Genomic DNA, 24718 nt, shown 5'->3' with positions numbered 1-24718 from the left:
GCTCCCTTTCTTTGCAAAGTCTTCCTGATCTTCACGCAGGTCCTTCCAGGTCCCTCCTCCTTACTCTCACCTCCTGGACTCCAAAACAGTTTGATTGCCAGGGTGGGTCAATGGTTAACACTCCACCAGCTTTATATAAGCTTGCCCTGGCTGGCCGCCTACCTGCTGCATCGTTCCTCCAGCTCCCTAGATCCCAGAGGCAGTGGCTTGAGCAACCCCCGTAGGTCCACACGATGGCCACCTGCTGGCAGGGCCTGTGGGCCTACCGCTCCTACCTGATTGTGCTACTCCTGCCCATTCTACTGCTGCCCCTGCCCATCCTCATCCCCACCAAGGTAAGCACTTGGGATTTGGCTCCAAAGGAGCGGGGGAAGGACAAGGGAGGACAGTCTGGATGAGGGCTGGGCATCCTTAGGACCAGCACAGTTTTCTCATCCCTCCATATCCTGGAAAGGAGGCTATGACCTCCTGGTCCTCCTGAGACTGGGGGTTAAGAGGTCGGTCACAGGGGGCTTTTGCTTGGCACCCAGGAGCAGCAGCCCAGTGTGAATTGCTTAGATGCATTAGAAATCTATGGCCTTGGGAGATAGGAAGCCAGTTCCATAGAGGGGGTGCAGGTGGAGGCAGCTGGGGTCATCAGCCTAACTGTGTGCTCACCCAGCCCTATGGGTTAGTATGGCATGAGCAGGGCTGACTGCCAGAGAGGAGTGGAAAGGGAGTAGGAGGAAGCTGGCTTCGTTTAAGCAGTTTGTGCTTTTAAGAGTGTAAACAGAATGAGGAAGAGCTCACTTTTGATCCCAAGGGCTAAGTCAGCTGAGGGAGAGGGGTGGGAATTGGACATCGGGACCCAGCCAGTGGGTACAACAGACACCATACCGTGGATGGAGGGAGAGGTGCCACAGCCTCCTGTCTCCCTCCACCAAGCAGCAGGAGCCATAGCTCTGGCTCCCATTTATTGGAGCCCCCACCCTATGCCCTGTACTGTGCACCCAGTAACCCCTCCTCTCATCTTTCCCCTTCCCCTGAAAGACCCATCCTCTCATCTTAAGAGGCAAGACTGACTGTCCCATTTTACAGATGGGAAAAGTGAGGTGAAGTCACTTACCCAAATCCCAAGGCAGATTCTGGTTTCATGGAGCTTGGTTATTATACACTTTTGTAAGCAAAAGAACATAAAATTATGGGGCCTTGGGAAGGGTCAGTTCAGGAGGAGGGTCTTGAAGCTCAGGCTTCGACATACAAATCCCTCTGGCAGGTCATACGGAGAGTGGCAAGGCCGGGGGTGTGGTCTAGCTCCAAAGCTCTATCTTCTTTCTCCCCTGCTGCGGCCTCCTGAAGGCTGAGACTGAATGCTGGCCTGGCCCCACCCCTATAGCCCCAGGACTGTCCATTGAGCCATTTCTTCTGTCACAGATAGGGAAATTGAGGCAGGCTTTTTGTCCATGCCATCCCAAAGGGGTGAGAGATTGGGGATGTAGTGGCATAGCTCCTGAGCCTCTGATACTTGGTAAGTGACAAGGCCTGGCTGATCTTTAAGAGGCCCCTCATCTCTGGCCAAAGCCAGTGACAGCTCTGTGTTGGGGACCCATCAGATGGGTTTTCAGACAGGTCGGGCCAAATGTGCCAACAGCAGGAGGAATGGACAGACAGGGACAATCATTCCCACTTTTCTCCTCAAGAAAGCACAGCCCAGAAAGATTCAGGAACTTGCCCAAGGTCACACAGGAAAGCCTGAGTCAGAAGGAGAAGGCCTCCCAGCGGGAATGATAGGTGTCAGGAGCCCCTGTTTGCTCTGTGTCGCACCCAGCCCTGCTGCCTGCTTTGGCCTCACAGATGCTGCCGGCCCTGTCCTGCCTCCAGTATGGAGTCCAGCCCTTCCACTGAGGCCCTGGAAACCGGCTCCTCTCAAGGACTTTGCTCCCATAATCATCCCCTCTCCAGCCTCATTCATTTTTTCCTCTCCTCCTAATCTCTCCCATCAGCACACAAAACGTGCTGCAATCTCTCTCACGGAATAAACAAACCCACATTCCCTTCACAGAGGCTTGCTTTCTCTGTCTTTTTCAGGATGGAAGGCCTTAAAATCTGTCTGCATGATCTTTCCTTAAGACAGCTCCAGGGGTGCCTGGTGGCTCAGTGGTTAAGCATCTGCTTTGGGCTCAGGTCATGATCCTGGGTTCCTGGGATCGAGTCCCGCATCAGGTTCCCTGCAGCGAGCTCACTTCTCCCTCTCCCTATGTCTCTGCTTCTCTCTGTGTGTCTCTAATAAATGAATAAAACCTTAAAAAAAAAAAAAAAAAAAAAGACAGCTCCAGTCTCCAAGATGCTTTACCTTCCAGCCCCAACTTCACCTCCTGGCTACTCTCTCCCCTGGCCACTTTTCCTGGCCCCCTCTCTGTCCCCACTCTCTTCCTAGATGACCTTCTGCTGTCTCCATGCTGACCACTCCCCAATCTTAACCCCAGCCCTAACCTCTAAACCCTAGTATTACCAAACTAGTACTGGACACTTGCTCCTGAATCTTCTCTTTATAAATAACACACGCTTCTACACTTGCACATCCAAAACAGAACGCTGCTTGCTCATCTTTTCCAGCTGGCTCTTCCTGCCATCTTACCAAGATGTGGCTCAGCTTTCTACTTCTGAGACATTCCTTTAAAAGAAAAAAAAATTTTTTTTTATTTTTAAGTAATCTCTACACTCAACATGGGGCTGGAACTCACAACCCCGAGATCAAGAATTGCAGGCTCTACGCACTGAGCCAGCCAGGCGCCTCTAGAGACATTCCTGATTCCTCTTTATCCTTCATTTCCGTGTGCACCAGTGGATCCAGCTGACTCAACATCTACAAAACACTCTCAATGGAACTGCTTGCCACTGCCTCCTAAGTGGGTCTAGGCTACCATCATTTCTCTCCTCTTCCTGTCCCTCCCCAGACCATTCTTCACCCAATCAATACCTCGTGGAAGCCCTTACACAGGCTTCTCATCAAACTTGAAATTAAACCCAAACCTCTTAGGGTAGCCAGGAGTCACCAGGGCTCTACCCCGGGAGACGCCACAGTCTCTAAAGCCTCATATCCTACTTCTCTCTCATCCACTCTTCTCCAGCCTCACCAGCTTTTTCTCTGTACTCCTCAAATTGCTCATCTCTCTGTCCAGAATGTTCTTTCCCAGATGACTGCTTCTCATTTCTTAGGCTTCAGCCTAAATCCACCTCCTCATAAAAAGCGTTCTCTGACCTCTGCCAGTCATCTGGCATTTGTCTAATACAAAACACTGTTGCTGTATTGAAAGGTCTTTCACTCTCTGAAATGATGTATTTGTTTAGTTTCTATTTATTCTCTGACTCCCTACACTAGAATGTAGGCTTCATGAAGGCGGAGACTTTGTCTTTTTCCCGCAGAATCTCTGGTACCTGGCACATAGTAGGTGCTCAACAAACATCTGTTGAATGAATGCATGCACGTGGACAAAGAGGACCCTGTGTTGAGTCCCAGCTGTCTGTAGTGAACCCCCACGTTTACCTCCATGCCCCCAGCTCCTGAAATGGGAAGGGAGAGCCCCAGACAGGGCTCAGACTGAGCATTGGATATTTTTTATGTGCTAGTTCTTGTGCCAAGCACTTCAAAGTACTAACCCATTTATTTCTCACAATAACCTCTGAGTTACTGTGAGAGCACTACTATTATCTCATTTTACAGACATATAAATTGAGGCCCAGAGTAGTAAAGTAATTTGTCTAAAGTCCCAGCTAGAGAAAGACGAAGTCCAAATTGGAACCTGGCCTTGGGGTCTCTGCTCAAGGCTGTCCAGGTGCATTCCAGGGTTGTGACCCCATTGTGAGTCACCTCTTGAGCCATCTACCCTCACATCCATCCAGCCATCAGCTGGTCCTCCCACTGTGGTGAGGTCAGAGATGTCTCTTGAGCTCCTGCTCTGTGCTAGGGAGTCACTGAAAAGGAGCACATGGTTCTGTGTGTTTACACAGAGGTAGAGCCAGAAGGCTGAGGAGCTCAGAGGAGGGAGGAAATTCTTCCAACTGAGTCAGGGGAGACTCCAAAGCAGGTAGCGTTTGAGTTGGGCCTTGAAGGCTGAATGAGATGCCAATAGTCAGAGACATCCGTAGATGACAGGCTGGGTGAAGGCAAAGGAGCAACAGTGTAAGAGCTGGAATTATAGGGTGCATTCCAGGAATAGCAACAGAATCCTTGAAATGCTCTGGTGGTCCCAGGGGATGAGGGACAGTAGGGCCTGAGGGCTCTTCACTGCTTCCCCAATTCTGCAACCAGACAGCAAAGAAGCACTATCAGTGTGCTCCAAACCTTACACTCATTCATTCATTCACCCACGTGCTCACCCATCAGGGAACACGTACTATGTCAAAGGGGCTGTTCAGGTGCAGGGGGGCAGGGCTGGAAAGAAGCATATGCTGGGAAAACCGTATGGCAGCCTGTGACTATGGCTTAGGGACAGGCTGCTCTAGATGGGGTAGTCAGGGAAGGCTTCCCAGAGTAATGATATTTACCCTAGGACCTGAATGGCAAGTAAGAGGCAGCCAAGCACAGTTCTGGGCTTAAGAGTTGTCTAGGCAGCACACGCGGTGCAAAGGCCCAAGGCCAGGAATGAATTTGGCAAGGTGCAGGCTTAAATGAGGCCAGCGTGGCATGGGGAACGGAGTGAAGAAAAGATGGGATAAATTCAGTTAGAGAGACAGGGGGAGGTCAGCCCATGCTGTCAGCCCTGCAAAGCCAGGGGAAGGAGTGAAGATTTTTAGGATCAAAAATGCAAGTGTTCCCTCACCCCACCATCCCCATCCCAACCCCAGGACCTGATGGGACCACCTGTAAAAACAGTCTCCTAGCAGCACAATGTTTGCCAGGACAGAGCTTAGCTAAAATCCATATTGTATTTACAGAATTTCTTAATCTGAGTCAGCTGCACTCCTAGAATATAAGAACCATACATTGTATACCTTCTTTAAAATCTGTGTAATGAAAATACCCTGACCCAAAGCTATTCCTGAACCCCAGAGATGGAACAGGACTCAGATGATTCACTGTGTTCAGCATGAAGACTGAACATGGAATCTGGACTTCAGTTCTGGGGTCCACCTCCATCTTTTGAGACTTCCTGGCTCTTGGTCAAGAAGGCAGAGTCCAGGGAACAACACAGGGATATTAAATTCAGAGAGAGAGACACCTGGGTGGCTCAGTGGTTAAGTGTCTGGCTTCAGTTCAGGGCGTGATACTGGAGTCCCGGGATCGAGTCCCACATCGGGATCCCTGCATGGAGCCTGCTTCTCCCTCTGCCTATGTCTCTGCCTCTCTCTCTCTCTCTGTGTCTCTTATGAATAAATAAATAAAATATTTACAATAAATAAATAAATCTTTAAAAAATAAAAAATAAAGTCAGAGAGATGTAGGTCCAAATCTACTCTGCAGTGTGTACAGCTGTGTGACCTCACCAACCCTCTCCTCTCTAAGGGGCTGCATGAAGATAAAATAAGAGAACCTGTGTGCATAGAGCCCTGGTGCCCAGGGCTCGGTATGCAGTGGTTCCCTGCGCCCTCTGCCTCTCGTTTGAATTCCTAGCCTCTGGAAAACACAACTAGCCCCGGGCACTGCCTGGACACCTGACTTCTTTTCCAGAGATGACTTCCGTTCATATGAGCTATTGCCCTGACCAGGAGGCCCCAGTATCCCCATTTGTGAATCAGGAAGGTGAGGTGCAGCCGGTCCCCCTCACGAGAGCAGCGAGGTATAGTCCCTAAGTGTCGCCACCACCTGGAGACAGGTTTTCTGGCCTCTAGGGGGCCTGGGAGTAGGATGTGAAGGACCCAGCCTCCAGGGCCAGGGGGATCCCTGGAGGAGAGAGAAGTTTCCCCAGTTTGGACTTTGTTCTCAAATGATCAAATTATGTCCATGCCTGTCAGCACCTGCTAGGGGAAGGTCAGGAATGGGAAAGCAATCCCAAGCACCTGGCTGGCTCAGTCAGTAGAAGATGAGATTCTTGATCTCAGGGTTGTGAATTCAAGCAACGTGTTGGCTGTGGAGCCTACGTAAGAAAAAAAAATGAAAAAGGAACCTATGCAGGGGTGCCTGGGTAGCTCAGTTGGTGAAGCAACTGCCTTTGGCTCAGGTCATGATCCTGGCGTCCTGGGATGGAGCCTGACTCAGGCTCCCTATTCAGCGGGGAGCCTGCTTCTCACTCTCCCTCTTCCAGTCCCCCTGCTTGTGCTCATTCTCTCTCTCTCTCACTCTCTCTTTCTCTCTCTCTCTCTCTTTCGAATAAATAGGGAATGAGAAAGCAGTAGAATCTTCAACAGTCCAGTTTCCTGGATAGAACCCAGCAGCAAAGCCTGGTCTGTTGTAGGGATTGAACCCAAAGAGTGTGAAAATGCTTTGCTCATAGTCACTGCTGCCTGTTTTGCCCTTCAGGAGACACAGGCAGACCTGGCCCCGGTCCAAACTGTGAGTTCAGGACTCTTCCCCAGACATCTGTCTTCTCTGACACTCAGAAACCCATTGTTTCCCTTTGGCCTCTAACTACAGAAGATGATACAACAAATTCATTCACGTTATGGTGCAGAAATAAACAAAGGATCTCCTGAAAGAGATCAGGCAAAGCATAGGAAGGGAGTCAGCCACCACCACTTGCTTTTAGCAGAGCCTCAAAGGTGGGCGGAGGTCGGAATGCTCTGGAGCCGGAAAGGGGAGGCTTCAGGTGCGCCCTGGCTGGAGGCTGTTGCCAGGGGGGCTGGAGGGGCTCCGAGAAGACGGCCATCCCGAGTGGTTGGTGAGGGATACATATTTGGCTTTCATTAGTCTAGAGTTAGAAGTGGGGGTAGAGAGAGGGGGCAAAAATGAGGAAAGCTGGCAGTCATTGAGTAAATCCAGACTGGGCCAAATGCTGTAGAGGTTGTGGTTTCGCTACCCAGACTGGTTCCTGCAGAGACTATAGAAAATATTTTTATACATGGACTGGCCATTGCTCCCTTTGCATATTCAGTCTTCTGAAAAGATTAGGTATTTAGGAGCCTATTATTCCTGGAAAGAATATCACACACCCCAGCCTACTTTGCACCTCCTTCCCCAAGTCCCTTCAGCCCGCCTCCTCTCTTTATGGTCCCTACCATCTAGACACCCAGGGCAGGCACCTGGCGGTGTTCTCCCACTCCTCCTATCCAAGCCATCAGCCGTCACCCAAACCCTGTCTTCTCCTAACATCTCTGGAGTCTGTCCTTCCTTCTCTACTACCATGACCTGCTCTGAGCCCCTGACATCCGCCCATTGGACACGCAGCACGACCTCGTAGGGTCTTCTGGGGCCTCCCGACCTCCCATCTCCTGTCTTCCAATTCACTGGCTACAGTGTAGCAGGTGTAAGCTCCCTATTTCATGTTTATTTTTATTTTTTTTTTAATTTTTATTTATTTATGATAGTCACACAGAGAGAGAGAGAGAGAGGCGGAGACATAGGCAGAGGGAGAAGCAGGCTCCATGCACTGGGAGCCTGATGTGGGATTTGATCCCGGGTCTCCAGGATCACACCCTGGGCCAAAGGCAGGCGCTAAACCGCTGCACCACCCAGGGATCCCTATTTTCATGTTTAGATGAAGTATTTGTTTAATTACATGGCACACTCACATTGTATGAAATTTGACAGTATGAAAGAGTGAAATGGAGGGGTCCTCCTCCCACCCTCCACCCTCATGCCCATCCAGAGGGCAGTCTCATGGGCCAGCATGGTGGATATCCTCCAGAGCAGGGACTCTTCATCCTTGGGAATTTGTGGGGAAAATTCAGGAGATCTGTGAACTTGGATGGAAAAAACCCTATACTTTATCATCAACAACCTCTAAGAAAATTTAGTACTTCCTAACTAAGAAAATTTAGTACTTCCTTCTGTTATGAATGTAGATAACAAGCCACAATAGCATTAACCATATCTTTGGCTTTGCCACCAATAAAAACCACAGATATTATCACATTCATTAGTGCTGTTGCAGGTACCTTGAAATACTGTTTGTGTTCATCATGACTGCAATTACAGTAACCATTAGCCAGTGAAGTTCTTACTAGCTAAGAAGGAGTAACATATATCATTATCTCGCCTATTTTTCATATTTTAACAACTGCATATTAATATAATTAGTTTCCTTTATAATTCTATGTATTTTTCTATGTATTTAAAAACATTATTCTAAGGAGTTGGAAGGCCTTATCAGGCTGCCAAGGGACCCTGGTACAGAAACCCTGAATCAGAGATTTTTCCCATGTACATACAAACACTCGTGCACATATTTTTAAAAATCACATAGGTGGGACATCTGGGTGGCTCAGTGGTTGAGAATCTGCCTTCGGCTCAGGGCGTGATCCCAGAGTCCCAGGATCGAGTCCCATATCGGACTCCTTGCATGGAGCCCGCTTCTCCTGTCTTTGCCTCTCTCTCTGCCTCTCTCTGTGTATCTCATGAATAAATAAAATCTTATAAGTAAGTAAATAAAATCACATAGGATAAGGGGCACCTGGGTGGTTCAGTCAGTTAAGGTCTGACTCTTGGTTTCAGCTCAGGTCATGATCTCAGTGTTGTGAGATGGAGGCCTAGGTTGGCTCCACGCTCAGTAGGGAGTCTGCTCCTCCCTCTCCCTCTGCTTGTGCTCTCTCACTCACTCTTTTTCTCTCTCAAATAAATAAATAAAGTCTTTTTAAAAATCCCATAGAGTAGTAGCATTAATGTAACCTTACTGTTATCACTCTCTCTAAAAATCCTTTAGGGGCCTCACTTTTCACTACTGTCTTCCAGATAAAGTTCTAGATCTCCACCAGGGAAGACAAGGTCTTTTCCAAGCATTACACCCCTCCAAGAATGTATCAAAAAGATCCCTTATGCTTCTTTCTGTTCCCTCTCTATTCACTCCCTTACCTCAACACCTTTTGCCCACCCACCCATCAAACTCCTATTCATTCCTCAGCACCTATTGAGGGTCCCCTCTGGAAGTCGTCCTCAGCCTAGGCAGATGGAGGCTCAGCGAAGGGCTTCTTCTCCTGTGGGGTCCCACTCTGGCCTCACCTTTGCCATGGTTCTTGGCAGGCTGCCACCCAGTATCTCACCTCATTCCCAGAGCCAGTAGTGCTCACCGCCAGCAGCATCTCTACTTACCAGGGCATAGGGGCAGTGGGAAGGACTCACTGTGTGCCAAGCCATCCCCCACCCCTAGGTTAACCTTCAATCACCAGAAGGAATAAGTCATGATACCTCTGAGACTACAGACATATTTGAGCCATGGGCTGCTCCGTGCCTGTCATGCGTAAAGGCCATGATGCCCGCAGGTCGTACACCTTGCCCACACCCTGGGTCCAGAGTCTGCCCAAGAGTCTCTGGCACTTTCGTCTCCACATATGCCTTGTGAATCCACCCTGGTTCCCCAGGAGCCCAGGAGCACGTTCGTCTCCCAACACCAACCCTACCATCTGCTCACTGCCATCCTCTGTCCTTTATGACATATTCACATCCTTTATCCTTATAACAACCCAGGGAGGCAGGTGTTTCTTTCATTCCCACTTGTAGATAAGAAAACTACAAAAATGAGATAAATGTGTGTACAGCTGGAAATGATCACTATTGCTGACAAGAAATAGTCTGAGAGAGATGAAGTAACTTTCTCAAGGACACAGCCATAAAGCCAGGCCTGGGCACATAGATTTTCTGACCTCTGACCTTTGTTTCCTATTACAAAAGAAGCAAGCTGCCAACTTCAGGCTTTGGAAACCCTCTGAGCATCTATCTCTTCTGTCCACTGCTGGCTTTGCAGGGTAGCCTGCCCACCATGACCCTAGGGGCCAGCCTACATGGGGGCACTCAGAGTCCCAAAGGGCCGGAGCTGGGCCTGACTCATGTCTATATCCCTAGTGCCTAGTGCTCTCTCATTCATGTATTCAGAGTGTCACCTCCATAAAGATACCTGATGGGATGGGCCGAAACAGACTTGAGCCTAGCTCCCTAGAGAGTACAGTATGATGAAAAAGTTGATGTTCACCAAGAAATCCATGAAACACAGTGTTTAATGATAGCGTATGATGAGTGCTATGCAGAAGAGGTACAGGGGTTTTGAAATGGGGAATATAACCAAGCCTGGAACCCATGAAGGATTCACTGAAAAGGGAATCCTTGAGTTGAGTAGACATCAACTGGGTGAAGTGGGAAGAGAGGAAATTATGAGCAAAGGCCCTGTGGCTGGGAGGAGGCTGGTGTATTTGAGGAACTGGAAGAGGGCTAGTGTGGCTGGAGCAGAGAGCAAGGAGAGGCTTGAATCAGCCTCGAACTTCTCCTGAGAGCAATGGGATCCTCTGAAGGGATTTGATCTGTTTTGAGGTGAGTGCGTCCGTCCGTGTTGGAGGATTGAGGTGGATTAAATAGATTTGTGACTCAAGATCACTTTGCCTGCAGCAAGAAGAGATTTCAGGGACAAGAGAGGAAGAGAGGTGAATGAGGAGGTGTTATAGAGGTCTTGGTGACAGATGCTGGGGCTTGGACGAGGCGGGTGACTGAGAACTGGAGAGAAGTCAATGGGGGTATTTGAGGCACAGAACGAACAGGACTGCAGACCTGGAGTGGAGAGACTATTTGTCGAATGAGTGCCTGATGAACAGTTCAGAGGCCCAGGGCTTGCTCCCAAGGGGCTCCCCATAGCAGGGACTTCCTGGGGGTTGAATTCAATGGGCGTCCAAACAAGATGCTTCCTGGGTGTGTCACAAGTGGGGAGAGGAGGATTTCTCATCCAGGCCAGCACCAGCCAAAGAGCCAGGGCTCAGGCATGGAGGTGAAGAGACTCTCTCTGTCCTCAGAAGCCCATAAATGGATACTGAGGAGAAGAGCCAAATCTGTCAGAGATGGGGAACACTTCCCTTGCCGGCCTGGGCAAGGGGGAGGCAGTGACAGAGGGAGAAAGAAGCACTGGCTGCCAGGAAAAAACTCATTCTTGCTGTTATCTGAGCTCCAGGAGGGCCACCGCAGACAGCAGTGCAGGCAATGCATATGAGGTTGGTGTGTGCAGTTGTGCAGTGCCAGCAGCCCAGAGGATCGGCCAGTGGCCAGAGCATAAGCCCACATGGTCCCATACCATATAAGCTGCCAGTTGAGCCTGGCCAGCCCAGGTCCCTTCCCTGCCCCCTCCCCCCCAGCCCCCGCAGTGGCAGTAGGGAGAAACACTGCCCCCTGGAGATATGAGGAGGAAATGAGAGAGAACATAGGTCAGGCACCCACCAAACTATGCATGCCTGACCTCTCTGTCTATTCCTCGCTCTGACTCACGCTGCCTTGCTCAGGCCTTGTAGAGACCCCTGCTCCCACTCAGAGAGAAATTTCACTTGGAGATGGACCTAGAAGCTTAGAAAGTTCCCAAGGTGATTCGGGGAAGCCACAATAGTTAGTGCTAGATCATTTTTTTCTTTCCCTTCACCTTAGGGCAGGGATATAACTGGAGCCCAAAGGTGCAAGAGCACTTGGCCGTGAGGGCCCCAAACAGACCGGGCTGGGCCACTCGCTGCTGACAAAACCCAAAGGCAGAGAGAGGTGGTGGTGAAACAAGAAAAGGATTTATTTCAGTGAGGCCAGCACTGGGAAGACAGGGGATGAGTATCTCGAGGACTGTTTCCAAAGTGCTGAGAATATGTCCAGGTTTATATAAGAAAGAGTGGGCCACAGGAAAGGTCTTGCAGGTAGGCAGGAAAGGTAAGGTTAATAACCATCTTGGGGTCAATCACGAAGGTTCTTGTGGCTGTCAGGGCAGTCCCTATTGCTTGGGGGAGTAGTTACGGTTCCCATCACGAGATGCTTTTTGGGCATCTTTTGCCTGAGATGATAAATAAGCTGGAAAGTGGCACAGTTGGTTGATCATCTGATTCTGTTTCAGCTCAGGTCATGGAATCAAGCCCTGCACTGAGCCACCCATTGAGCTCCACGCTCAGCACAGAGTCTGCTTGGGATTCTCTCTCCCTCTGCCTCTGTCCCTGCCCTCCACCCATGTGCTCATTCTCTCTCTCAATAAATAAATAATTTTTTTTAAAAAAAGGAAGAACTTAATCAATTTGACTTAATCAAATTAGAATGTACAGACTGAGGTCAAAATGGAGGTAGCTGAAAATCTCATTCAGGGATTTTTTTTTTTCTTTAAGATTTATTTATTTATTCTAGAGAGAGAGAGCACAAGAGGAAGGGGCAAGGTGAAAGGGACACTACGTGGAGCCCAACCTGGGGCTCAATCTCAGGACCATGAGATCACGACCTGAGCCAAAACCAAGAGTCGGATGCCTAACCAACTGTGTCACCCAGGTGCCCCTCGTTTGGGGACTCTAACTCATTTCTGAGCTATGAAGCTTCTGCCTGTCTGGTGAAGACTATGGGCCCTTCTCAAAATAGTGCTTTAAAATGCACAAAATAGGGCAGCCGGGGTGGCTCAGCAGTTTAGCACCGCCTTCAGCCCAGTGCATGATCCTGGAGACCCGGGATCGAGTCCCACGTCAGGCTCCCTGCATGGAGCCTGCTTCTCCCTCTGCCTGTGTCTCTGCCTCTCTCTCTCTGTGTCTCTCATGACTAAACAAATAAAATCTTTAAAAAATAAATAAATAAAATGCACAAAATAAAATGTATGGGATTACAAAAGAAACCAGTTACTTTGAAATACAGTAATAAAAATTTGAAAAAGCAAATTACCATTGGGAATTATAGGTGATTATGAATGAATTAAATAAGATCTAGTGTTGGTATAACTACCATAATTTCAAAACTAGGGATGGATAGAGACAATACTTCGAGATACATTTTGAGATAACGGCAACAACTGATCTGTGCACGTATCTGATGGCTGACAGTCACCATCAAGGGCCTTGGGACTAGGGATGCATGGGTGGCTCAGCAGTGGAGCGTCTGCCTTCAGCTCAGGTTGTGATCCCGGGATCCCGGGATCGAGTCCCACATCGGGCTCCTTGCAGGGCGCCTCCTTCTCCTTCTGTCTATGTGTCTGCCTGTTTCTCTCTGTGTATCTCATGAATAAATAAAAATCTTTAAAAGGGGGGGAGGGCTTGGGACCAAATCACCTGTAGTACCATTAGCAGCAGCATGGCTTTGTTGCCTATGTTTAGACCCTTAGATGTTAGCACAGAGATGAAACAGTCTTCCCTCAAATTCCTTGGAATTCCACGCCCCAGTTAAGAACCCTATGACCCAGGAAGAACAGGTCAGCAAGTTATGCTAGAACGGGACAGGACTGCCCAGAAGGGGAGGCTGGAGACACAGGGCCAGGGCCATCAGGGCCACGGGAGGCTCCTGGATGGGACTTTGAAACTGGTTTTGGGTTTGATCCAAAGACAGACAGACGACGAGGAGGAGAGGGACTCAGGAAAGTTGTAGAGGGGTAGGGGAGCCATCGATGGCACATGCACCAGAGCTCACAGGGGAATTTCAATTATTACCAGCTCTCTCTGGAACACAGGAATGGGGTCTCAGAAGGGAAGGAACTCACCCCGAGCTTGGTGGCAGGAAGTGGCAGGCCCCAGGGAAGACAGTCATGTGTGAATTCTGAGCCTTGGCCCATCTCCATGCACCCCACAAGTCACAGCGTACCTGAGGCTGGAGGACACCCCACAACTGTGAGGGATGGAGCTCAGGGGAGAGAGAGAAAGCTGAAGCTCAAAAACCAAATGGCCTGGCTTCTTCACTTGCTAACATGTGCCGCTGAGACATTCACTTCATTTGTTTGTGCCTTTGTTTCTGCATCTGCGGAATGGGAACAGTGGTCATTACCTTGGGACAATCACCTGAAGCATGAAGGGCCCAAAGCCTGGCACGGATTAGCCCTCGGGACACTTCTGCTATCCTTAGCAGTGCTTTCTCCTTGAATCAGCAGTGACCATGCACCCCGGCCCCCTCCTTGTCTCTGACCCAAGAATTCCAGGGGAGTTGTGGGGGGAGGGGCAATGCCAGGGTCCAGAGCCGCTGGCCTGCCCTTAGTCCCCGGGGAGGATGAATAACTGGGCCGGCAGTACTTGCAGGTGAGGAAGCTGTGGAGAACAGCAGCTTCAGCAGAACCAGCCTCCCGCTGAGGGGAAGGAGGGGTGGGTCTCTGGGCGAAGGTCAAGGTGGCCCCACCCCCAGGGCCCAAGAGTTCTCATCCAGGGTGAGAAGGGGTGGTGGAAGTTTCACGATGAGAAGGTGAGCCTGGCATCAGGCTGACCTGGCTCTACAGCGGGGCTGCACAGGCTGCATGCTGTTCCACTTCAGGGGTGCCCTTCCCCTAGAAGACCTGGGAAACGCCCTCGGAGCTCTGCAGTCTAGAGGCTTTGCCTGTGTTCCATCCTGGCTCTGACACACCCCAGTTCTGTGACCTTGAGCAAGCCACTTAGCCTCTCCAAGCTCATCTAGAACCTGGAACACACCCACCTGAAAACACCCAGCTCCTAAAAGCTAATGATTCTCCTACCCTCTCCTTCCGGTGGCCCCGTGACACAGGAGGCTGACTCTCTGACTTCCATTTCTGCTCCAGGTCCCCTCCTAGACTCGAGGACCCTGCAAAAGAAAGGAGAGCTTCTGGCACCCAGACTTGAAAGACTAGGACTCAGGGTTTACTCCCCAATTCCCTGCCCAACTTGGGGCTGGGGAGGAACCTTTCACATATTCTGTAAATGTGTATGGAAGCTCCTGGAACTGTGTGATGCAGTGGTCATGCCAGGCTTGCTGGGAAGGAGATCTCCCACTATTCCAAAACTTCCCAGTGGTTCATTCATTCAGGGATTTGCCTTGAAGCCTGCAGGGTCCTGAGCTCCAAGCACCCAGATGCTGTGCTTGGAGTGACTGACTCTGTCCTCATGAAGCTCACCTTCTAAGAGGGGAAACGAACGATAATAACATTGCCATACGGATTCTTGCAGGCTCTGACAAAGCCAGGGAAGGCCAGGGTGCCGTTCAGGAGTCCATACTGGCCACACCCCAGTCTCATCTAGATGAGCCCCCATCTCATCTAGGGGATCCTCACTTTGGCCCCCTGCAGTCTCCTCGGGCTGAGTGGGGCCTGATACCCGACTCTAGACTCTCCGGTCCCTCCAGTGTGGCTGGATTATAACGTTTGGCCTCCCAAGCTCAAAGACAAGGCGATGAGTACCTTGCTTTGTTTTTTATTTCCGTTTTGCGGTGAGACCTTGGACTTAAAAATCAAAGACTGTGAGTTTCACAGGCTGTCCCTACACTGTTACAAATGGCCTGTTTTCTCTGGGGGCAGGAGGTGACATGACTCTGGAACACCAGGCCTACCCTTCCAACAGCTCTGCTACTCCCCTCCCACCCACAGGAAGCCTACTGTGCCTACTCCATCATCCTCATGGCACTCTTCTGGTGCACCGAGGCTCTGCCTCTGCCTGTCACTGCCCTCTTCCCCATCATCCTGTACCCCATGATGGGCATAATGGATGCCTCTGAGGTAAGCCTCCCCTTTCACAAGAGGAATGGCTTCTCCTATGGAGGGAGTCTGCCCTAAAACACTGGTGATGGAGGAAGTCTCATCACAGGGCAGAGCACACAGAAGAGGAGTCCTTGCCTCTGCTTAACAGGTCAGGGAGCACTAAGTGAGGAGTCAGCTAGAAGAGGACCGGGGAGGGGGTGGGTGAGGGTGCATTCTAGAAATGCTGAGTGCATGGTTGGTGTTGAGAGGTCATTCAAAGTGGAACAGGTGTAAGCCAGGGAGGTAGAAAGGCCTGGTGACCCAAGAAAAGGGGCCTTGAAAGTCAGCTAAGGAACTTGTATTCCCCTGGGTCAATGGCTTTGAGACATGAGCGTGCATGTTTCAGGATCACCTGCAGGGCTGGCTGAAACACAGACGGCTCAGCCCTACCCCCAGAGTTTCTGATGCCATAGATCTGGGGCAGGGCCTGAGCATTTCGTTACTAGCAAGTTCCAGGTCGGAGATGATGCCAGCTTATGGACCACACTTTGTGAACCACTGCTGTAGTTTCTAGAACCTGCGCTAAATTCTCTCCCAGTCAATGGCTTGCAACATGACTGGAATCAGGCTAGATTATCTCCCACTCATTCCTGAGGGGAGAAAGAAGGAGTTTGGCAGGCAGAGAGGGACCTGGTTAATTTTAAATGGAACATAATCCAAAGACCATTTCCACTTGATTCTGAGAGCCCAGGAGACCAACCTGTGTTTGTGGGAATGTCACTGACTGTAGCCTTATAAGCCCAGGGACATGGGGGAGACCCCTTTCTGCCTCTTAGCTGTCCCTGCCTGCCAGGTCTGCATCGAATACTTTAAGGACAGCAACATCCTGTTCGTCGGGGGGCTGCTGATGGCCATTGCCGTGGAGCACTGGAATCTGCACAAACGCATTGCTCTCCGTGTGCTCCTCATCATTGGGGTGCGGCCTGCCCTGTGAGTTCCCACAAACCGGACCAGAGAACCTGGAACGGGTGGTGTGCTGGGGATCTGGTCCCTGAAGGGATGCCAGAACACCAACCAGTGTGTCCATCTGTCTGTCCCTAGACTGCTTTTGGGCTTCATGTTGGTCACAGCCTTCCTGTCCATGTGGATTAGCAACACAGCCACCACAGCCATGATGGTGCCCATCGCACATGCCGTTCTGGAGCAGCTCCACAATACAAGCAAGGATGTAGAGGAGGGCAGCGACAACCCCACCTTTGAACTCCAAGAAGGGAGTCCCCAGAAGGACGTGACCAAACTTGGTGAGAAAGATGAAGCCCGCCCCTGCCCTGCCCCAACCCCCAACTCCTGGGGAGGGTCTGAAGTGATGTCCATGACCAGGGGTGGTCATCTTGGAGCCTTCGGGGAAACAGAGGGGAGGCACGTGGTGACCAACTTGTCCTGGTTTGTCCAAGGCTGTCTCTAGTTTTAAAATGAAAAGTCCAGGCAGCCCCGGTGGCGCAGTGGTTTAGCGCTGCCTGCAGCCGGGGGTATGATCCTGGAGACCCGGGATCGAGTCCCACGGCAGGCTTCCTGCATGGAGCCTGCTTCTCCCTCTGCCTGTGTCTCTGCATCTCTCGCTCTCTCTGAATGAATAAATAAATAAATCTTTAAAAATAAATAAATAAAATAAAATAAAATAAAATAAAATAAAATAAAATAAAATAAAGTAAAATGAAAAGTCCCAGGCACCTGGGTGGCTCAGTGGCCGGGTGTCTGCCTTTGGCTCAGGTTGTGATCCCGGGGTCCTGGGATCAAGTCCTGCATCAGGCTCCCCACAGCGAGCCTGCTTCTCTCTCTGCCTCTCTCTGTGTGTCTGACATGAATAAATAAAATCTTTTAAAAAAAAAAAAAAGAAAGAAAAGAAAAGAAAAAATAAAATAAAATAAAATAAAATGAAAAGTCCCGTGTTCTGAGAATCCCTCGAATGCCCGGCAAAACAAGATGCTGGGTCACCTGGGGAGGCAGAAAGCTGGAGTCTGGGTGTGCTGTAAGGGATGCAGCCACTGCACACCCTCTGCTGCCCTCACCCCTAGCCCAGATGGAGGCTGCTCACTGCCAAGGCACCCTCAGAGGCTGTGGAACTCCAGCCATGCTCCCTGGAAGTGGTCCTGTGGCCACCCTCCACCTGAGCTCTCCTTTTTCCCAGATAACGGGCAGGCCCACCCTGCCCTGCCTGCTTCTTCAGAGTCAACGGTGTGGCAGAAGAGGGAGCAGCTCCGCTTTAGCCAGGGCATGAGCCTGTGCGTGTGCTACTCGGCCAGCATCGGGGGCATCGCCACACTCACTGGCACTACACCTAACCTGGTGCTGCAAGGCCAGGTCAACGCGTGAGTGCCTGGGGGCAGAGGCTGGGGGAGGGGGTCTGCACTCTCACTGGGAGGTGGACTGGGCTGGATGGCCACCAGGCAACTACATGCAACAGCCCAGCCCTCATCTCCCTTCAGGCTCTTCCCCCAAAATGGCAACGTGGTGAACTTTGCCTCCTGGTTTGGCTTTGCCTTCCCCACCATGGCCATCTTGCTGCTGCTCTCCTGGCTGTGGCTGCAGATCCTCTTCCTGGGGTTCAAGTAAGTGGTGGAGGACGTGAGAGAAGCCCAGGGGCTTGCCCTTACCCTCTGGGAGGTTCCAGTTGAGTAAGCAGGGAGCCACTGCGGGAGAGGATATCATCACCGTCCTCTTGAGGCCTCTCCCTCGTTAGGTCTCTTGTGCCCGTGGCCCCCCATTTGAGGGATTTACTGGGTGGAGAGTATTAGCAGAGGGCAAACTGAGGTTCCAAGAGTGGGATACAACCATATTTGTCAATGCTCACATTGCAAACTGGGCCTCCTGATGCCAGGCCAGATCCATTCCATCATGCTCCACGGTCCTCTGGTAAATGCTTAAGGAGCACACACAGTGAGCATGGTCAGTTACAGAAGCATTTGTTGTGCTCTTACTGTGCATCTGGCCCTGTACCAGGCACTGAGGATCCTAGAGAATGTGAGGCATGGGCTCTGTCCTTGGAGTGCACCTTCTAATGGGCGACGGTCAGGTGGAGGCCGCGTCAGAGGAAAGCCCGGGTGCCGTGGAGATCCCAGAAGGCCCCCGGAGGACATGATGCCTGAGCTGAATCTTGTAGAACTCAGCCAGGTAGAGAACAGAGTAAAGGCATTCCAGGGAGCAGGAACAGCTTATCCAAAGGTGCAGAGGCACGAAAGAGCATGTGTGTGGGGAAAGTAGTTCTGTTGGTTGAAACGTAAAGAGCTTGTGTGCCACATAAAGGGCTTGGACCTAGTCCTCGAGGTCAAGAGTAGTAAATAGGTTTTCTTCTTGCTTCCAACCCTGGATTGCTGATAGTGACTAGAGGTCTGAGTTGAAAGATCTTGTGAGCCCTTGCTAGAGGCTAAGTTGGGATTGAGTCTGGAATTGACTGGTGATGTCTACTACCAGGACAGGCTGAGATCAGTGATAAGAGTGGAATTGTGGTAGGAGTTCTCTGCCCCTTCCTGCCCACGTGGGGGCAGGGGTGGAGATGGAAGGGGGGACACTGAAAGTTTTTTAAGTATTGTTGCTGTACTTTGGAAAACTCTTTGGGTGGGTGCAAGGCAGCTGGATCAAGGCTGGTGGCTGGTACAAGGCTAGGTGGTAGTCAAAGGGACCTGCATGTGCAAGGCACCATGGGAGATTCAAAGATGTGTGAGATATGGTCTTTGTCATTGAGGAACTCAAAGTCCATCAGAGGAGTTGAGATTTGCCCCAGTGAAAAGTTAAAAGTCAACCTAAGTTAAGCAAGGGGTATGCGGAAGCGGGTGACAGTCTCCTGTGCCTCTAAGAATGATGTGGGTGGGGCTTGGGCAGGCAGGGGATGCCCAGAAGCAGGTAGGAGAGGGAGGGGAGGATTTCCTGAAAGGTTCCTGGAGGAGGGGGGTGGTGAGTTGGGACCAGAAGGAGTCGTGGGGTCCAGGCCTCTAGGTCCTCCTCGCTCTGGGCGAGGGAGGGCTTAACACAAGAGAATCTCTTGGGGGAGAGGGGGTCAATCCAGAGAAGGCTGCCCCTGGAGCCCCAGCCTTGCCTCTGCTGAATAAGGATATGACCCCTTGAAAGTCTTCTGCTCTTCTTCCAGAACCTTGGGGGGGGAGGGTGCAGGGCCAGGGCCTTCATGTGGCAGCCTTGAGTGGCCTTGGGATATCACTGGTGCTGAGAGGCACTTGCTCCCCTGCCTGGTGTGGGGCCCTCAGAAGCTGCCCCACCCCTCTGCCAATAGCTTCCGGAAGAACTTCGGCTTTGGGGGACAGGCGAAGGAAAGAGAGCAGGCAGCCTTCCACGTCATCCAAACAGAACACAAGCGACTGGGCCCCATGACCTTCGCAGAAAAGGCTGTCTCTGTCCTCTTTATCATCTTGGTGGTGCTATGGTTCACCCGGGAGCCAGGCTTTTTCCTTGGCTGGGGCAACCTGGCTTTTCCCGACAAGGATGGAAACAGGTGAGCATTCTTGGGGAAAGGGGGAATACTTCTGGGGCTTGCCTGGCTAACGGAGGAGGGACATGAGCAGGGCCCTGGTACTGCACAGGAGGTAACACAGTGGGGAGGACTTGCTGGGAGAGCTTGGCACCTCTGGGGTGGGGGGGGTGGGGAGGCTCCTCTCCACTGCCCTTCCACCCTATGACCCAAGCAGCCCTAAGTCACTAAGCCTGCCCTCCTCGCCCTGCCCGCAGCATGGCATCCGATGGGACAGTGGCCATCTTCATTGGAATAATTCTGTTCTTGGTGCCCTCCAAGATCCCAGGGCTGACTCAGGATCCAAGTAAGAACCCGGACTGGGACAGGGAAGGGCCTCTGGGCAGCTCCTGCCTTCCAGCATGGAATGTGCCTTCAACCACACTTGACAGGAATAATAAAAACCCAGAGAGGTTGAGAGGACTTGCCAAGGGTTCAGGGACCCAGGGACCAAGTAAGGATGCTACAGAACTGGGGGCCCCTCTCTCACATGTGTTAAGCTCTGATAGAGACCCGTAGAGAGACCCAAGTGGAGGGGAGGAAAAACCTGGTAGCTCTTGGTGACCCATCCTCCTCTGCTTGGGAAACAGACAAACCAGGGAGGCTGAAGGCCCCTCCTGCCCTCCTCAACTGGAAGACTGTGAATGAGAAGATGCCCTGGAATATTGTGCTCCTGCTGGGTGGTGGCTTTGCCCTGGCCAAGGGCAGCGAGGTGAGAAACCCCTGCCCCCTCCCCAGCCTGTTGGAGGGACACCCTATGGCAAGGAAAGAGGCCCCCTGCTTCTATCCCACACAGGGGATCCCCACTTAGGAGCCTCCTGATGGGGACGCCTGAGTGGCTCAGTGATTGAGCATCTGCCTTTGGCTCAGGTCATGATCCTGGGATCCTGCTTCTCCCTCTGCCTGTGTCTCCGCCTCTCTCTCTCTCTCTCTCTCTCTCTGTGTGTGTCTCTTATGAATAAATAAGTAAAATCTTTAAAAACAATTTTTTAAAAGGCGCCTCCTGGTGGGCAGAGCCTTTGCAGCAGCTGGAGAGACAGGTTAGTGCCCCATCTAAGGGAGGGAGGACACAAGCCATAAGGACCTCTGCGTGTTAGGGTTCTCAAAGCCAAAGGGAAGGCAGGCTTCTCTGGTGGGCAAGGACTGTTTTCAGTGACCACTCCACCTCACCCCACTCCACCCGCCTCACCCTCAGCCAGATGGAGACTGCAATAGCTTTAGCACCAGGGAGTAGCTAGTATGGGGTGGATGAGTTGGCCCGCCGAGGCCACCAGGAGGCGCCATGGTCACACCCAGCCAGGCTATGGGGACCAGGGCATCATTCCCCAGAGGTTCCATCCAAGAGAGAAATCCCTGAATCTGCCTGCGAGCCTCATCCACTGTCCAGATAGGAAGCAGCTTCCCTGGGTCAGGGATCAGTGCCAGGGACTCCTGGATCTGAAGCTAGTTCATCATCAAGTATTCACTGACTGTGCCAAGCACTGTGCCTGGTGCTGGGTGGGCAGCTTTATATGAGATAAAGTCCCGGCGCCCTGGGACTCACAGTCCGGCATTACACATGTGGATGGAGAAAGACCTTGGAGCCCTCATGACCCTGTGGACTGTCCCCCATCTCCTGTCGGCCTCTTCCCCAGCCTCTACCAAGCACCCTTCCCCCTTCTCTCTCCTGGCCAATCTGCTGGGTTGGAGGAGGCAGGGAGAGGGCAAAGGATGGCCAAGGAGCTCCCAAGAGTGGTCGGGAGAACAGGAGTAAATGGAGTTAAAGTCTTTACTCCCACCAAGCCCCAGGCTTCTGAAGAAGGCCCTTTGGCCCCATCTCCTAGCCTCTCATCTGACTTCTCATCACACCCAAATGTGCTTCAAAATCATTAGAGGGGCCTCTTGGTTCTGGCTGGATCTCATCTTCTTTCCCAAGCAGACCTGATGCTGAAGACTCTAGAGAGGTATAGGCTGGAGCAGGACCCTCCCAGAGCCCCAGCAGGGAACCCTGGAGCCCTAGGAACCCCAACCTCTCACATACTATCTTCCTCTACCTACAGAAATCAGGACTGTCTGAGTGGCTGGGGGACAAGCTGACCCCACTACAGAATGTGCCATCTCCCGCCATTGCCTTCATCCTCTGCCTCCTGATTGCTACTTTCACTGAGTGTACCAGCAATGTGGCCACCACCACACTTTTCCTGCCCATTCTGGCCTCCATGGTGAGCTGGTCCTGCAGACACACTTCCAGGCAGCCCACCTGCCCACTCCATGCAGGGGCCCCGCCTGCAGCCCATCTGCACCCCCTCTCACTTCTGGGAGAAGACCCCTAGCTTCCACCCTTCCCCAGACTCTTCAGCGCCTTAGGCCCCAAGGCCCTCTCACCCCTGACTCAATCCATCCCTGGTGATGTCACCCCTTGAGTATCCTGAGGGCCTCATCGGTGGCCTCACCCACCTCCCTGGACCAGCCCCCGTTCTGGTCAGTCCTGAGGTGACAGGTTGAAATTATTCCCTGGAGCGTCCCCAGCCCCTTCCTCCCCTGGCGCGCGTTCCCGCAGCCTTTGATGACACCCTGGAGCCCCTTTGAGATCCGTTTTATGGGCCCCTCCCCTCACCACGCCCTGCTGGTCAGGGCTGCACCCTCATCCCCTCCAGAGAGGTCAAGGGGCCCTTCCCGGGTCACCCAGTGCCTTCTGGCAGAAGTGGTGGGTTCGTGGCCAGAGTGTATGTTGTTGGAGGGGAAGTTGTCCTCCAGAGAGGGGGAGTGGGAGAATTGGGGGGCATGTCTTCCTCTCTGGGCTGGGGACTGAGATCAGTTCTGCCCGCTGTCTCCCCATTCAGGCTCAGGCCATCTGTCTCCACCCTCTGTATGTCATGCTTCCCTGCACGCTGGCCGCCTCCTTGGCCTTCATGCTGCCTGTGGCCACCCCACCCAATGCCATCGTTTTCTCTTTTGGGGGCCTCAAAGTGTCTGATATGGTGAGTAGCAGTGGGGCCTGAATGCTTCAGTGCCCCTCCTTGCTCCATCCTTCGTTTCTGGTGGCCCACAGAGTAGCTTCGAGCCACTGAGGCTCTCAGAGTTAAGAATGAACCCTGTTGGGGGCGAGGGGTACAGTGGAAGAGGTGATCACACTGTGATCCCCAGTAGGAGCGTCTTCAGACCCTGCCAACACCAGGCCACGTGAGAGAGAAGGGAGTGGGTAAGGAATTTAGGGAAGGCTCCAAGGCACTAGGCACCCACCACCAGGGAGGTGGACTCAGGGGGAACAAAGCCTGAGGCCCTGAGAGCTCACGAGGGCTCTCATCCCCTTAGTGCTGGGATGAAAAGCCAGGGGCGGGGGCACTGCCCAGTGCTGCAGGTCAGACCGTGGGAAGACTTCTCAGGGAGAGTTTTGCTAGTAAGAGAGCTCCTGAGTGCTGGTGAACCCCTAAAGGGTAGGTTCTGGCCCAGCTCTGCCACTGGTCACTCAAACTAGCTCTCCTTATACCAGGCCCGGACAGGATTCCTGCTCAACATCATTGGGGTGCTAGTCATCACGCTGGCCATCAACAGCTGGAGCTTCCCCATCTTCAACCTGCACACTTTCCCCTCCTGGGCTTACTCCAACACCACAACCAACTGCATGGCCATCCAGACGAACATCACCACGACACCTAGCCCCTAGACCAGCGCATGATCTGGCCAAGACCAGGAAGACTCACCTGTTCGTATCCCTTTGAGCCAGGAGGGGACACCCAGGCTTCAAGCCAAACATTGAGAGAAAGGAACCTATATATAGAACCTTGTATGTGTGTCTGTAAGGAGTGTGCTCAATCCTGCATTTCTGAGATGTGTGTGTGTGTGTGTGTGTGCGCGCGTGTGTGTGTGTGTGTGGCGTGTCATGTAGCTTGAGGATGCCTGAGAGGGTGTTTCTTGTGTGTGCACATGCTCCTCAGTGTGTGTGCTTGGCAGTGGACATATGTGAGTTCACAGACCATACAACATGCCCCCTCTAGCACTCCGGGTCCTTGTCTCCCCAGCTTGGTGGCTGACCAGACCCCTTTGCACTGTATTTATTGAAACTCGGGGTTGGGTAGCCCGGGGAGCAGGGCCTATGAGGAGTTGCTGGTGGGACCAGCCCAGCTACTGAAGTCTCCCCAGCTTCTCAGGTTTGAGGGGAGAGATAGAATATTAGCCACATTAAACGATTTTTAAGTAGAGTCTCGGCTGGTTTTTCATGGCACTTTCCAGGGCAGGTCCACAATATGGTTCAGACCCCAGGTCGGGGAATATGATGGGAGGGGACTTGGCCTCTGTCCTGTATGGTGACCCCCTTGGCACCTCTCCCACCCAAGGGAGAAGGTAATGGCCAGGAACCCCCGCCAAGGCCGATTGGAGTGGGCGCAGCCACCCAGGAAAGCAGCACTGACATCACCGGCCCCAGCTAATTGGGAGCTGCCAGTCCCTGCGTGTCTTTGGGAAAACCGGCCTCCCGTTCCCAGAGCACTCCCTGGGCATTTACATAAAACCCTTTGCCTCTGCCAATTCCTTGCCACCACCGACCCTTCCTCCAGCTTGAAAAACCAGTCCCACCAGACCAGGGAAGGCAGACTGACCCTGCTACATGTCCAGAAAGATGGACCCTTACCAGAGAGGCAGCCTGCAGCAAGAGGGATACAGGTGAGACTCAAGGGAACAGGTTCAAAACTGGCACGGACATCAGAGTCCAGGACCAGACCACACTTTGGATCTTTCTGCCTCCCGACCTCACTGCCAACCCTCCTCTGCTTCCCCACCTTCATGA

At 52.0% G+C, this 24718-nt stretch overlaps 1 protein-coding gene across 1 annotated transcript; it reads left to right on the top strand.

Annotated features, from left to right (window-relative positions):
* On the top strand, positions 1-24134 carry SLC13A2 (solute carrier family 13 member 2). The gene is made up of 12 exons (XM_072779350.1): positions 1-335; positions 15345-15473; positions 16288-16424; positions 16536-16735; positions 17623-17803; positions 17921-18043; positions 19720-19938; positions 20172-20260; positions 20544-20665; positions 21993-22154; positions 22776-22913; positions 23426-24134. Exons 1-12 carry the CDS (start codon positions 234-236, stop codon positions 23597-23599), a joined length of 1776 nt encoding a protein of 591 aa, XP_072635451.1. The 5' UTR covers positions 1-233; the 3' UTR covers positions 23600-24134.
* Positions 24135-24718: the final 584 nt, after the last annotated feature.

Source organism: Canis lupus, chromosome 16 (genome assembly GCF_048164855.1).
Source record: "Canis lupus baileyi chromosome 16, mCanLup2.hap1, whole genome shotgun sequence".
NCBI lineage: Eukaryota > Metazoa > Chordata > Mammalia > Carnivora > Canidae > Canis > Canis lupus.
The sequence above is the reverse complement of the archived record's forward strand: the minus strand, read 5'-3'. Positions and strand labels throughout refer to the sequence as shown.